This window comes from Ursus arctos, unplaced genomic scaffold (assembly GCF_023065955.2).
Source record: "Ursus arctos isolate Adak ecotype North America unplaced genomic scaffold, UrsArc2.0 scaffold_20, whole genome shotgun sequence".
Classification (NCBI taxonomy): domain Eukaryota; kingdom Metazoa; phylum Chordata; class Mammalia; order Carnivora; family Ursidae; genus Ursus; species Ursus arctos.
Window position 1 is genome coordinate 45,654,915 of NW_026622875.1, and position 13,624 is coordinate 45,668,538.

The window sequence follows — 13,624 nt, forward strand, 5'->3', positions numbered from 1 at the left end:
CTGGGAGTTTGCTGGTGCCGCCTCACGGGGGTCCAGGTCGACCTGCACACACCACCACTGAGCATGTCTATTTGGAGATCTCTGTTAGAAGAGTAGCATACAAAACCCGACATGATCAAGACAGAGCAGGAGTGAGGAAAGGGCCCCTTGGCGCAGGTCTCTGGGACGGAAGGCCAATTAGCGAGCCAGCGAATGTCCAGAGAGCTGCCACGGAGAAGAGGGGCCATGTGTGGGGGCTGCTCGGCAAGGCTGGGCCAGAGGAAATGAGCAGAAGTCACAAAGAAGTGGGCTGGCACTTAATACAGAATCTTCTGGTAAACGGACCGGCACTCGGGCTACTCCTGGGTTTGTTACGGGCATCACTACTAAAGAGGAGTAGAGATCTGAACGCCTCTGTCAGGGACAAGACAGGGACTCCTCGCGGATCCAGAGTGGACCCAGGCGCTCATCAACCCCAGTGAGGAGCTCAGGTAAAGCCAGCGAAGGCCACTGTGAAACTGGGCTGGAAAGCAGGTCACTCAGTACTACCGCTGACACGCGGAGGAGAGCGAGTCTGCTTCTCACTGCTCGAGCGTGATCTTAAAGCAACTTCGTTATTGGGGATCCATATCCGCCCACTTGGCTACAAGTCACAGCTCCCTATGTCCTGGAGCGTCGCACGTTCTGCTCCTCGTGTGGAATCACAGGATTCTGAAGCTGGAAGGCCGACCATGGCCGTGGCCTGCTGGCTCCTAACACCCTCCGAGAGAGAGGGGGTGGGGGCACACGAGGGCAAGGCGACGCAGCTGGCTTACACTCCCTCCTCAGGACGGAGTCTGTCCTTCCTCCATATAGGCCCCAACTCCCGAGCAAATATTCTCTGACCACGAATGTCAGAAGGCTTACAGATCTGCTACCCCGCCTCCACCTGGGTTTGCTCAGACCCTCCTTGCAAAAGATGTAGATACCGTGCAAGAGAGATGTCCTGAGAGAAGGAGCCCGCCAGGCTGACCGATCAGTAAAGCACAGAGATTTCAGAGGAAACGGGAGAAAGCCCAGCCCACCAGAGAGATGACTCTGGTATCTTTTTTTTTTTTTTTTAAGATTTTTTAAATTTATTTGACAGAGAGAGACACAGCAAGAGAGGGAACACAAGCGCGGGGGTGGGGGTGGGAGAGGGAGAAGCAGACTCCCCGCTGAGCAAGGAGCCCAATGTGGGGCTCGATCCCAGGACACTGGGATCATGACCTGAGCCAAAGGCAGACGCTTAACCGCCTGAGTCACCCAGGCGCCCTAAATCTGGTATCTTTATTAACACTTTTCTTTAGGTTAAATACTATGTCAGAGGAAAGAGTATGTGCACGTGTTATGTAAAAAAGCAGCCAGATGTAAAGTTAAACAGGCAACACCATCCTAGTATCATAAAAAGACCCCAAATGTTAACATGTATTTCTTGCTGTTAGAATTAAGTGATTTTTACATTTGTTTTTCTGAGTATCTTTCCACTTTCTATTTACAATATGCTGGAAGAAAAAAAACATTACTTAAAACACAACTATGCAAATCAATGGAGATTTCCACATTTTCTTTCAGCCAGAACTTGACAACACTGAGAATCTGGCTGCCCAAGGACCTGAGCTGGCCAGGTAAAGCACATTCTGGCTCAGAATGGCCTTTCAGAGGCCACTGTGATTACTTCCTACATCTTTTATGGTCATCACTCAATGGCCATCGTTGTGTGGCTCTCTTCCAAAGGGGCTCTTGGGGGCTAGGTGGCTGCGTTCTCCCCGTGGCCTCCCTCCACGCACGCGGCCAACAGCAGAGTAAAGGGGAGGCAGAAGCAGCCCCACACACTCACCATCGCTCCCTCTCCTGCCCCCAGAGCTGCCCAAGGTCTCCCCTGGGAGCTCTGCTCAACAGGCTGCTCGGGGACTATGGATTTAACGAGCCTTGGGAACACCCCCAGTGAGGCCAAACCAACTAAAAAGAAAAAGGAGCCCTAAATGTCTGCATCTCCGGGCCTTCCCCAAACCACCCCATTTCTTATCCCCCCCCCCCCCTTCCCCGGCAGGGCCCCGTGATCACAAAGGAACCCGGGAGGGTAAGGTCAGCCTTACCCAGACAGACAGGATTCCCATGAAGGGGGCTCCGGGCCTTGACTTGCACCCTTCTCTGCCCCTGCGGACTGGGGCTTCCCCGGCAACAATTCCAGCTCTGGACAAGGAGAACTGTCAAGTGTGTACCCGAGATTGAAATTACAAGGCGACAACTGGCTACCGTGGTTACTCTCTTGGTATATATTTTTGAAAAGGGCAAGACCATAAGGCAGTTCCCCTAACTTAGCATTTCTGAACTCCGAAGCCGAAGGATTAAAACAAAATAACTAGGATAAAGAGCTCCACTCAGCACCCCAAATCACTGAACAGCAGAACGGAAAGGGACCCTCCGGGTGATGGAGTCGAACGTCCTGGTCTCACAGCTGAGGGGACAGAGACAGGGAAAGGGGAGGGAAGGCACCACACAGGAACCCTGGGGCTCCCAACTGCCACCCAAAGTTCTTCCCGTTACCCCGACACGTCACAAGTATCTGCTTCTGGCTAACAGCAGCATTTTCTTTCCCTCGGCGGACTAGGGAGGTAAGAGTTCACTGAACAGAACAACTGGGACAGCTGGGCCACCTCACCTACTGCCACTGGTTAATTAGTGGGGGGCAGGGGGCGCCTGGGTGGCTCAGTCGGTTAAGCCTCCGACTTCTGATTTCAGCTCAGGTCATGATCTCGGGGTCCTGGGATCGAGCCCCCCATCAGGCTCTGCACTCAGTGGGGGTCTGCTTCTCCCTCTCCCTCTGTTCCTCCCCACACCCACCCCCGCTTGCTTGTGCGCATGCTTTCTCTCTCAAATAAATAAACAAATCTTTAAAAAAAAATAAATAACTGGGGGCATGAAGTGGCACACAGGAAAGGGGGACACATGAGCCCCACCTTCTGGCCCACTCTACTCCTCCTGGAATGACTAGGCAACCCACCTGTCCAAAAATTATTAATTACTATGGGGAGGGAGACCATCGGCTACGAAGAAAGGCAAGCACAGCGCCCCCATCTGGAAAAGTGTGGCTCTGGCTTCCTAAACTGGCCTCCCTGCTTTCCGTCAGGCCCATCTTGATTTCTTCTCCACACCACAGCCAGGCCCATCTCTCTAGAATCTCTACAAGAGATAAATGAAGTCCAGTCTGGCCCCCACCTCCCTCTAGTGGGACATTATCCCTCCCTTTCTGCCCCCAGCCCTCCCCTTACAAGTACCCACCCCTCCCCCCACACATTCAAATCCTCTATTTTCCCTTTTTTGCTCTCCTCCTGCCTCATCTGAACGATGAACAGCTATTCCGCTCAAGGGTACCCTCCTCTGTGAAGCTTTTTCTGATCAGCCTCTCACAACTCCCTCCTGGAGATCCTCACCACACTCCACGCGTCTGCACCATGCCATCAACAATGCTTGGTGTGATAAACAGCATTATGGGGGGGGCCTGGGGGGCTCAGTCAGCTAAGCACCTGCCTTCAGCTCAGGTCAGGATCCCAGGGTCCTGGGATCAAGTCCTGTGTTGGGCTCCCCACTCAGCAGGGAGTCTGCTTCTTCCTCTGACCCTCCCCCAGCCCATGCTTGCACGAGCTCTCTCTCTCTAATAAAAAAAAATATTTAAAAAAATTAAAAATAAGAGCATTACTGGGACAGTTTGGGAAAGTTTTCCTGTGAGCCACATATGAGACAGTATTGTATCAACGTGATATCTCCCGAGTATGTCAAGGGTATCGTGTGGGAGGATGTCCTTGTCCTCAGGAGAGGCACACTGGCAGACGCAGGGGAGAACGGTCCTGTTAGCAACGTACTTGGAAACGGTTCATCCAAAACCAGACAGACACGCTTACATACAGGCGCATCTGTGGGGCTGCGGAGCGAGAGGAGGGGGAGAGAGAAGGAGAGAGAGCGGGAGGGAGCAGAGAAGGGAGAAGAAAAGCAAAGCAGCAAAATGTGAACAACCGGCAAATAATGGCGAAGGTTACAGGGCAGTTCTCTGTACTGTTCACAGCTCCACCACAGATGGGAAAATGCACAAAATAAAAAGGTGGAGGGAAAAGAAAGAAGGCTCTACTAGGGACGCGATACCTGAGAACTTATCGATTTCAAAGCCAGGCCCTCCCCAAATTGCAGACCCAGGGAACGTGGGCTCACGGCCACCAGCAAGTCCAACCCACTTGGACATATACTCTATACTCGAACCTGATGCCGCGGCTCTGTCAGAGTTGGGAAAAACAGAATACCCGGAGAGACGGAGGGGACGGACTGAGAGGGGAAGGACGAATTCTTCTTTCCTCCCTTGTTGGTCTGTCTTGTTGGTGTGTGTGCCGAATACCAGACCAATGCCTTTCAAAAACAGCACCCTGAACAGTTCAGACAAGACAACATATTTTCACTGAAGCAGATTTCTATCGCGCAGACCTTCTCCCTGCCTGGAGTGTGTGTGCGTGCACGCCTTTGCAAATAAGTCACTTCATCATCTGTTCCTTGGGCAGTGGACACTGGAGATACAGAGCCCAGAAGTGGCGAGTGCTAACTGGGCTGTCTGCCCCCAACGGAGACGTGAGTGATGGCCCAGCTGTGCAGACCGACAGCATCCAAATGGCTGGGATCCCCGCTGCAGACTTATCGAGCCATCAATAAGGGCTGCCTTTTCTCCCATTAACATAATTAAGACAATGAAGTGCTTTGGGGAAAGGAGGAAAAAAAAAAAAAGATCTGCATTCGGGACTCTGAGAACAATTAATTACATTTAAAGTTGCATCAGTCTAGAAGTAACTAATCTCCAGGTTGGGCTCTCAGAGCTTTGAAATAATCAATTGGCCACCAAGACAGTCAGAGGGTCCAAAGAGAGAGAGTGTCTTCCCCCGAACAGGGAACACAGCAGACTTCGGCAAAGAAAGGCCAAAAGCAGGTGCAGTTTTCTCTAAAGAAACATCCGTTAACTTAATAACCTTGAGAATCATCTATATAACTCTGTCCTGAGACAGTCGGACCCACCCAGTGCCAAGGAGCAGGCACGGAGAGGCTGAAACCACCACCGAGACGGATCTATGTAATCCTCTATGGAAACCAGGAGAAGTGCACAAAACTCCAGCCTTACCGAATAAAGCATGGATAATTCACACTGCCAAAGGGTTCTTTCCTTAGCCAACAGGGTGCTCTCCTGGCTTTCCTTAAAATGCCACCCCCCGGGCACCTGGGTGGCTCAGTCTGTGCCTGTGGCTCGGTCCGTGCCTGCGGCTCAGGTTGTGATCCCAGAGTCCCAGGATCGAGCCCCTCTCTCTCTCAAATAAATAAATAAAATCTTGAAAACAAACAAACAAACAAAAAAAAAACCAAACCAAGATTTGGAGAGAAGAGCCAAAGGCATCAGGAAGGGAAGCAGACACAATACTGGGGGGAATGGGACACTGCATCCCCACAGTTGCCTCTGTGGGGGTTCATTTCCAGGGTAAACCCGGGCTCTTCTGACCCTTCTCAGAAACACTTCCCCCTTGGAAGGAGCTGAAGCATAGTGACACTGATCTTTGGCATACGGTGACTAAACCTGGAAACTTAGCCTACTGAGGCCCTCCAAGGAGAAAACCCGTACGCCCAACACGTCTGCTACTCCCTCATGCTAGGATCAAGAAGCCGCAGAGACACACGGCCCGTCGCACTAGTTGTTGGTGACGGCCAAGACCAACTTGGTGGAAGGTTATGCGGCCAGTCAAGTATACACGGGCAAGGACAGCGTTCTCCTCCTCGAGCCCACCGGTGAGGACACGGCTGTTTGCCGTAGTGGGATCTGTGGGGTCAACAAACCGCAACTGTGCACCGGATCTCCACCTGGTTTTGCAAACGGTGCTACTGCAGCAATTCAAAGGATTCTTAAGCATCGTAGAAATGTACCAGTTATCTCGGTAAGCCTCTCTCACAAAGTGAGACTTGTCTGCCGTAATTGCTGGTGGAAGCAGAAAGAGTTATGGGTCCCTGGGAAAAGAAAGAGGAAGACCTAGCTTTCTTGACATAAGAAAAGTCATTTGAGGCACCCCCCCCCCCCGCCCCACCCTGCCACCTTATGAAAGAAGGTAAGAACAGCCACTCTCGGGCCAGGAGCTGCATTATGGGAGACAATAAATCAGTGGGAAAACTCCCAGGGCAGATTCAGAGGTAAAGATGGACTAGATGCACATAGAATTATCTTTGCGGGATCTGAAGTCCCCTGAGCACTCAGACACTGGCCCAAGAGGAGCCAGAGATTCGGTGATGTGGACCCTTGCCGCCCTCCTGACATTGACCTAAACTCTGTCACCTTAAGATGACTTCTCCCCCAACTTCATGCTGTCTGCACCACTGGGCAAGCCCCTTCGTGAATACATATGCACCCTTAGCTTGAAACTGCCCCAGTTTGGTTGTTCGGGGAGACACTGCTTTGGGAAAGATCCCTGGTGTTCATTCTCCTTTACTTGTGGCAAATAAAATCCTTCCTTTTCCTAGTCTTTTGCTCGGTTGTGCCTTTGGGCTTAACACTCACCGAGAGGGGAGCCCAGCTTCAGGAAACAATGGGATACGCACTGTGTACCTTCAGGGTCAGGGACCTCCTCACCTGAGGAGAGCCCGATCCTCCCTCCCTTTGCCTTGCCCCAGTTTTAACCACAATCTCTATCCCCAAATTCCCACCTACTCTGTGGAATCACTTGTGCCCCCTAGAACAACACGAAATCCACTGTTCTAGATCTCCCTCTCACCTGATCCCGTAAAATTGGACTTTAGGCTAACCACCCACTGCCTCCCCGCCCAGACGGAATCCATGTGGGCCACCTTGCTATCCATAACTACCACCCTCCTCCATCATCTCAGTTCCAAGCAGCCCACTCTCCACCCATTACCCGTGATGTCCCATCTCCCTCCACCTCATCCCAGCCCCACCAAGAACGACAGCCTCTTGACCCCGTTCTGCCCACCACCTCCTCGCAGCCTCGTTTCTCAACACACGGGCGTGGAGTCCATGGCCCTGCCTTACACTTACCCCCTCTGATCTCTGATCCCCCACCCCCCCAGCTCTGCCACTTTCTCCCGCTCGGGTACTAACCGAGTGAACCTCAAGTCTGTCACTATCCAGCTCCTCTCACTCTCCATGCCTCAGCTTACAGTTCAACCTCCCTGGAGGGAAAGAAGACGACACGCGGATGGGTCTTACTACAGCCGTGACCTACAGCAAACTTACGTGCCCCTGTGGGGGCGTGTGGCCATCCTCCTACCTTCTAGGTCGCCCTGAGATGAATAACTCCTTTCCCGCTGCTGTCTGATCCCTCCCCAAATCTCTCACGACCCCCCCTCTGTATTGCAGGATACAATACCGCTCCTGCGGTCCCTGGGACAAGCGAAGCGGCACAGACAGCACACACACGATCATCGATCATCGAAAAGCCAGCCCTCCTGCGGCACTTCCCTCCTGCGCTCTGAACCCCTCGCACGCCAGGTGCATGCACTCGCACAACAGCCCCCGCAGAAGGTACAGCTGTCCCGGGTTCACAGGAAGGAAACTGAGGCACTCAGGTTGGGGAACTCCATTAGGGTGCCACCCCGACGGTCTGGCTCAGGGCCACCTGCTTCACCCCAGGCTCTCCAGCCAATGTCCCAGCCTCTGCACCCCGGGCTCTGCCTGTTCCCTGGAGGCAATGGCTGCGCCGTCCCATCAAAGGGTGACCCTCCGCCCATGCTCTCGGCCCCATGCCCTCCTACTACTCGGCTTCCTGCAGCCACCACCCCTCCCCTCTCTATTCCCACCAGCACCCAGACACCTTCAGAAACCAAGCCTCCCAAGTCCAGGTCCACCTCCAGCTTCCACCCAACTTTCTGCTCCCCTTTTACTATATTCAAAGCTCTTGAAACAGCCATCTTTCCCCTCCGCCACCACTGTTCTTCCTATTCTCCCTTAAACCCGCCCCATCAGACCTTGATAAAAACAAGCGTGATGGTCTATTTCCAAGTCTGATCTTTCTGGAAACCTCCGACAACTGCACAGAGCCGATGCTCCTCTCTCCTGGAAGCATTCTCTCCCCGTGGCTCCATGACCTCGCACTCCTCTGCTCTCTGTCCTACCTCCCTGGCTGGCCCTTCTCAACCTCCTTTCCTGGATCCTTCTCATGCCCCCAACCTCTACATAGTGGGGTATCACAGGACTCAGTTCTTGGACATCCCCTATATCTCCCCTCACCCCCCAGAGGAACTCATTCCCATCTCCTGGCTTCAAACACCCTCTGTTCCTTGTTGGTTCTCAACCTTGTACTTGAACCTCACTCGTAACCCTCAGACTTCTACACCAACTGCCTACACTCCCTCCCTCCCCGAACGCCTAACGACGGCTACGGCAGACCTCAGAGACCCACGACGAATTCGAGACAGCCCCAGCCTGCTCTTCCCCGTCTCCGTAAGGGGACGGTCGTCTGGGGCGCTGGTGGCCTTCAGCTCCTACAGAGCACACTCGTTTTAACCCATTCAGAGGAAGTGACACTGGGCCACTTTGGAGCCTAAGTTTTTAAAAAGCAGTTCTCAGCTTCACTCTGGTCCTCACGGGAATTTTGAGCCACCCTGTGAGATGTCTGGCTTCCCAGCTGGACAGACCCCGTGGGAAGGATACACGGACAGAGATCCTAAGACTTCGTGGGGGGGGGGGGGGCAGCTGTCGCAGCCACGTCCAGCGCACCACCAACCCGCCAGCTGACCAGAGGCACACGGGCGACCGCGGACAAGACTGGCAGCAGAAGGGCCCGGCCGAGCCCGGCGCAGATTGCGTAGCTGTGAACAAACGAGATGCTGTCTGAAGCTACGACATTTGAGGTGCTTAATGCCTCAGCAATGGGGATCGGAAACGAATGGCAGCTCTCGTTTTCATTCTTCCGGCGACTCGGGTCAGAATCCGAGTCGTCCCTTCCTCCTCTTTCCCTCACGCGCCGTGTCCAGTCCATACGCGATCAGGACATCCACATCCTGTGGGGGCACCCAAAATCTGCCACTGCCACTCTGCCATCATCCCTCACCTCCTCCCTGTGTCTGCCCTTCCCCCGCTGCCTACACCCCACTCACCAGCACCCCCGTTCTCCTTCCAGGGGAGTCAGAATAATCCTTTACAAGTACAAGAAGGGCCACTGTGTTTCTTTGTTCGAAACCCTCCAGTGGCCGCCACGTCACTCAGAGCACTGTCCCAAGTCCTTCCAGAGTCCTAGGAGCGCCCCCGCATCCAGCCCTGCCGTCCTGCCAACTTCTTTCCCGCCAACCCACCCACTCCATTCTGCGTCAGCCACACGGGCATCCCTGCTCACCCTCAAAACGCCAAACAAGGGCCCTCAGACGCCGCCACCGCACAGTCACCTGGCTGACCTCCTCATCTGAACCTCGTCTCTGCTCCAGTGGCACCCGGGAGCGTCCACTCTGAGCAGGGCATCGAAGGAGTCTGTCCCCCTCCCCTGCACTGTCTCCTTTCACCCTCCCACCAGGCTCTGCTTCTCTGCGCTGTTCTCGTCTCTCTCGTTCACTGTCTGCCTCCTTCCGTCACCCCACCAGCTCCAGGGCGGGGATGCTGAAGGTTTTGTTCACCGTTGCGCTCCCAGGGTCTAGAACACTACCTGGCAGGTGTGCGGCTCCAAGAATACGTGAACGAATGCATTACTAACTGTTGTCTTACACACCCCTGAAGAGTAGGTTAAGGTCACAGATGTCCAAGCTCCACAGAGGGGCATTCTGTGGCCCCTCTCCCTGGAGTCCAGGTGGAGCACAGCCCCTCCTCATGTTTCTCACCTACATCAAACCCTCCAAAGCTTTCTTGTTGCCCTCAGGATCAAGTTCGCCCTCCTTCACGTGACCCACAAGGGTCCACAGGATCTGACACCACTACCCACTCCAGGTTCAACCGTGCCGCTCGCCAGCACACGCTGGACTCCAGTCACTCTGCCTTGTGCTCTCCAGCTTTGCCCATGCTGTTCCTTCTGCCGGGAATACCCCCTCAGTCCTTCCACTAATGCCTATCATCCTTTGGCCTCAACCTAAATGTCCCTTCCTCAAAGAGCCCTTCTGTGGCCCACCACCTTTCTGTGGTTCCTTCTTTCTCTCTCCCTTTCCTTTCTAGGCTACCCACAATTTGTGAAAATGAAGCAGGTCATCCAGCAGAGATATTCACCAGCAACTTGGGGTTACAGAAGCATAGCTGAGGGAGGAGGGCAGCCAGGGGTGCTTTTAGAGGCAAGACCAGCTACCTATTTTGTGAGGGCAAAGGGAAAAATGAAAATGCAAATCCCCTTATTCAAAATTATTAAGAATTTCAAGAGAGGGGCACCTGGGTGGCTCAGTTGGTTAAGCAGTTAAGCGACTGCCTTCGGCTCAGGTCGTGATCCTGGGGTCCTGGGATGGAGCCCTATGTGGGGTTCCTTGCTCAGCGGGGAGTTTGCTCCTCTGCCCCTTCCCCAGCTCATGCTCTCTCTCTTCCTTGCTCTCTCTTGATCTCTCAGGTAAATAAATAAAATCTTTAAAACAAAAAATTCAAGAGAGCAACAGCAGAACATTCTATCAAGCACAGGACGCCTCTGAGCACAGGGGCTGTGTGACTCCACTGGTCACACGCCCATGAAACTGGCCCCGTCCGGTGACCACGGTTAATTAACTCAGGCAAAATGTCGCACTGGATGCCCAGCCATGCTGGTGACTTGTGGCTGTGTCAATACTGGCCACCTCCTCAAAGATGGGGCGGTATACTTGTTTCACGGAGAGTGAGCAGAGCTCCATTCTTGAGTCAAAGAAGATCCCAGCTGTCTGCTCATCAGATGTTCCAATCGGGCTAAGTTCTTCCACTTGGCCAATCCAACACAAGCTAAATTAACTTCATGACATAGGCCAATGCCAAGAAGAGAAAAGGAGACAGTAAGGAAACAGAGATTTTCATCAACCTTTCTACGACACAATAGAAGATTTACCTCTTCCTCTCACAAGCATTTCAGCTCATCGACTGTTCCCTTGGTTCTCGAATGATAGCTTCTTCCCAGTAAATAAGTTAATGAACTACAGACCAGAAAAGCTTTCCTTTCAAATAGCCAACTGAGTATTGAATAAACACAACATTTGCTCTTTTAGGAATAGACCACAGCTCCAGAACTGCAAAACAATTATATCCGAACAAAATAATAACAGGAGGTGCACGCTTCCTAGGACTTATTTTAAAACAAGAGAGCCACGATGCCAGGCCTCTGGGACACTCAACCTGCTACAATAGAGCCCTCTCCGTATTTGATTGTGCCTCTCCACATCCGACCTGCACGACTGCGGTGCCTCTGACTTCTCTCTCCTATATCGTTCAGGATTCTACAACAGTGTTTCACCAAATATTTTTTAATACGATCCACAACGAGAATATGTTTTACGTTGTGACCCCGTACACATGGCTCAACAGAACGAAATAAAAATTTCGTGGGCAGTACACTCTGAGATTTTCCATTGTGTTTTACTTCATTTTCTAGAAATGATCATGTGACCCACTACACTGGTTTTACGACCTCCTAAATGGGTCCTGCCCCACAGTTTGGAAATGGGGTTTTAGATCATACTAGCATATATTACTACCCACGCTCCTTCCACCAGATCTTAACGCAAGCTCTATTGGAAGTGCCACAAATCCACGAAAACAAAAAAGAAGCGGCTTTTAAAAAGGCAAGCATTTAAGGGCACCTGGGTGGCCCAGTCAGTTAAACATCTGACTCTTGATTTTGGCTCAGGTCATGATCTCAGGATCGTGGGATCGAGCCCTCAGTGGGGTTATCTCCCTCTCCCTCTGTCCCTCCTCTCCCACACACTCACGCTCTCTCTCTAAAATAAATAAATAAAACTTTAAAATAAATGTATAAATAAAAAGGCAAGCATTTAAATGATTCCTCTAGCCAAAAGGACAGGAGCATTCTAGAGCTAGAAGGCTCCAGTGAAGGGAATTAGGCAGGATAACGCAGAGCAGGTCATCAGGGCTTGATGGGCAGATCCAAGCAGAGGGTGGAGAGCGGCGAAGGCAGGGAACCTTCTGAGGTCAGGCCTCCCCAGCGTGGGGCCACCATTTTCCTTAAAGTGCCACAGTCTCCCAGAATATCAGACATGCTCACATTCAAACATAGAAAACATTCTGCGGAAAAGGCTTTTCTGTCCTCTTTGAGGCTCCCCACTCCTCGGTCTCCCGTAAGCCGTCAGTCACCATCTTGTCATCTTCCTCTTCAAAGAATCTCTCATACCTGCCCCTCCCCTCCTGGTTCTCTGGCCTCCAGCACAGTCTGAGGTGAACCTGTGGTATCTAGACCTGTCACGGCAGGCAGGCAAACAATTCAACCACACTCAAGGCAGCTCCCACCGGGGAGGGGGGTTCAGTGGCGTGGACCATCTCGAGCATGTCCACATTTTTCTGGCTGGCCTTCAGGCTCTAGAATCTCCATTCCCCAGCGCACCCTCTCCCCCGGGTCTCTCCCCCGTAGCTGTCCCTCTACCACACCACTCAGTCTCATCTCCCAGGGAGTGCTTGGTCAGGTTAAGAGTGATGTCATGCCTACTGGGAGTCCAGCACTGGGCTGGGGCCCTGCTCGCTCCCTCCCATCTCACCCCCACCTTCCAAGGAGGCATCAGAATTCAGTATCTGGCTAGAAAGGCAACCAGGTGGTCACCCCACCCTCCCCATGCCACAACACAACCCTTCAGCTACATACAAAATTGCTTTCCCTGCTTGCCTCCAGCATGAAGCCACTGCTCGGGGTGAGGCAGGATCTCTATGGGCCCAACAACTTGCCATCAGTAGACTGGACACCGGGTTCTCTTGATGCTGCCCCCCTAGGATGAATCCTGGCTGAGCACAGCACCAGGAAGAGTCAGGTGCACTTCTACCAAACAGCACGTCTGCTTCCTTGCAGGTGGGTAATGGGATCTGAGTTCCCAACAAGGTTGCCCTTTGGGGACTAGCTGTTGAAGCTAATGCCAGCGGGCAGCAGGCTGTGGCCGGGCATGCAGTGGCCTTAATCCCGGGGCCGCCATTTTCCTTCCTCCCGTCGTTCTCTCTGGGGCCAATCTGCCACATCTGTCTCTACATCTTCAATCTTCTCTAGAACACAGCAGGAAACAAAGAAATCTTATTCTGAATTTTCCCTATCATTTCATGTGCTTCTTCTGACGCAAGAACAGCAGTTCCTCCAGACAGTCAAACGCAGCGCTCGTGCTCTGAGAGAGGCATTTATGTAAAAACGTCCTTTCAAAGTATCCCTTGGAATACCCATGCTCGAGTGCCATTCTGGCCTTTTCCCCACTCTCCTTCCCCAGTCTCACCACGGTGAAGAGCATGTGAGTAGAGGAGGCTTGGGAGGTGAGGGGAGACAGAACTCAAGCCATTGGCTGCAAACCCAGTGGGCCATGCCAACCTACCTTGGTCAAATCCATTCCCAGTTTGAGCTGTGAAATGAGATGAAGAATTATACTCCGTTGATCCTCCATGACGCCCAATTCTGTCTCTTCCTTATCTTCAGTGTCACTTTTTTCATCTTCGGACAAAACCAGTTCAGGGCCTGAATTTGGC

The 13,624-nt window shown here is 52.6% G+C and overlaps 1 protein-coding gene across 2 annotated transcripts in view; it reads right to left on the reverse strand.

Moving 5' to 3' along the window:
* Positions 1 to 13,624, reverse strand: part of OSBPL10 (oxysterol binding protein like 10) — a 292,041-nt gene that overhangs the window by 18,105 nt on the left and 260,312 nt on the right. For both annotated transcript variants that reach the window (XM_026496853.4, XM_026496850.4), the window contains one exon: positions 13,474 to 13,623. In XM_026496853.4, the coding sequence (XP_026352638.2) occupies positions 13,474 to 13,623 (150 nt within the window). The remainder of the gene's footprint in view (positions 1 to 13,473; position 13,624) is intronic.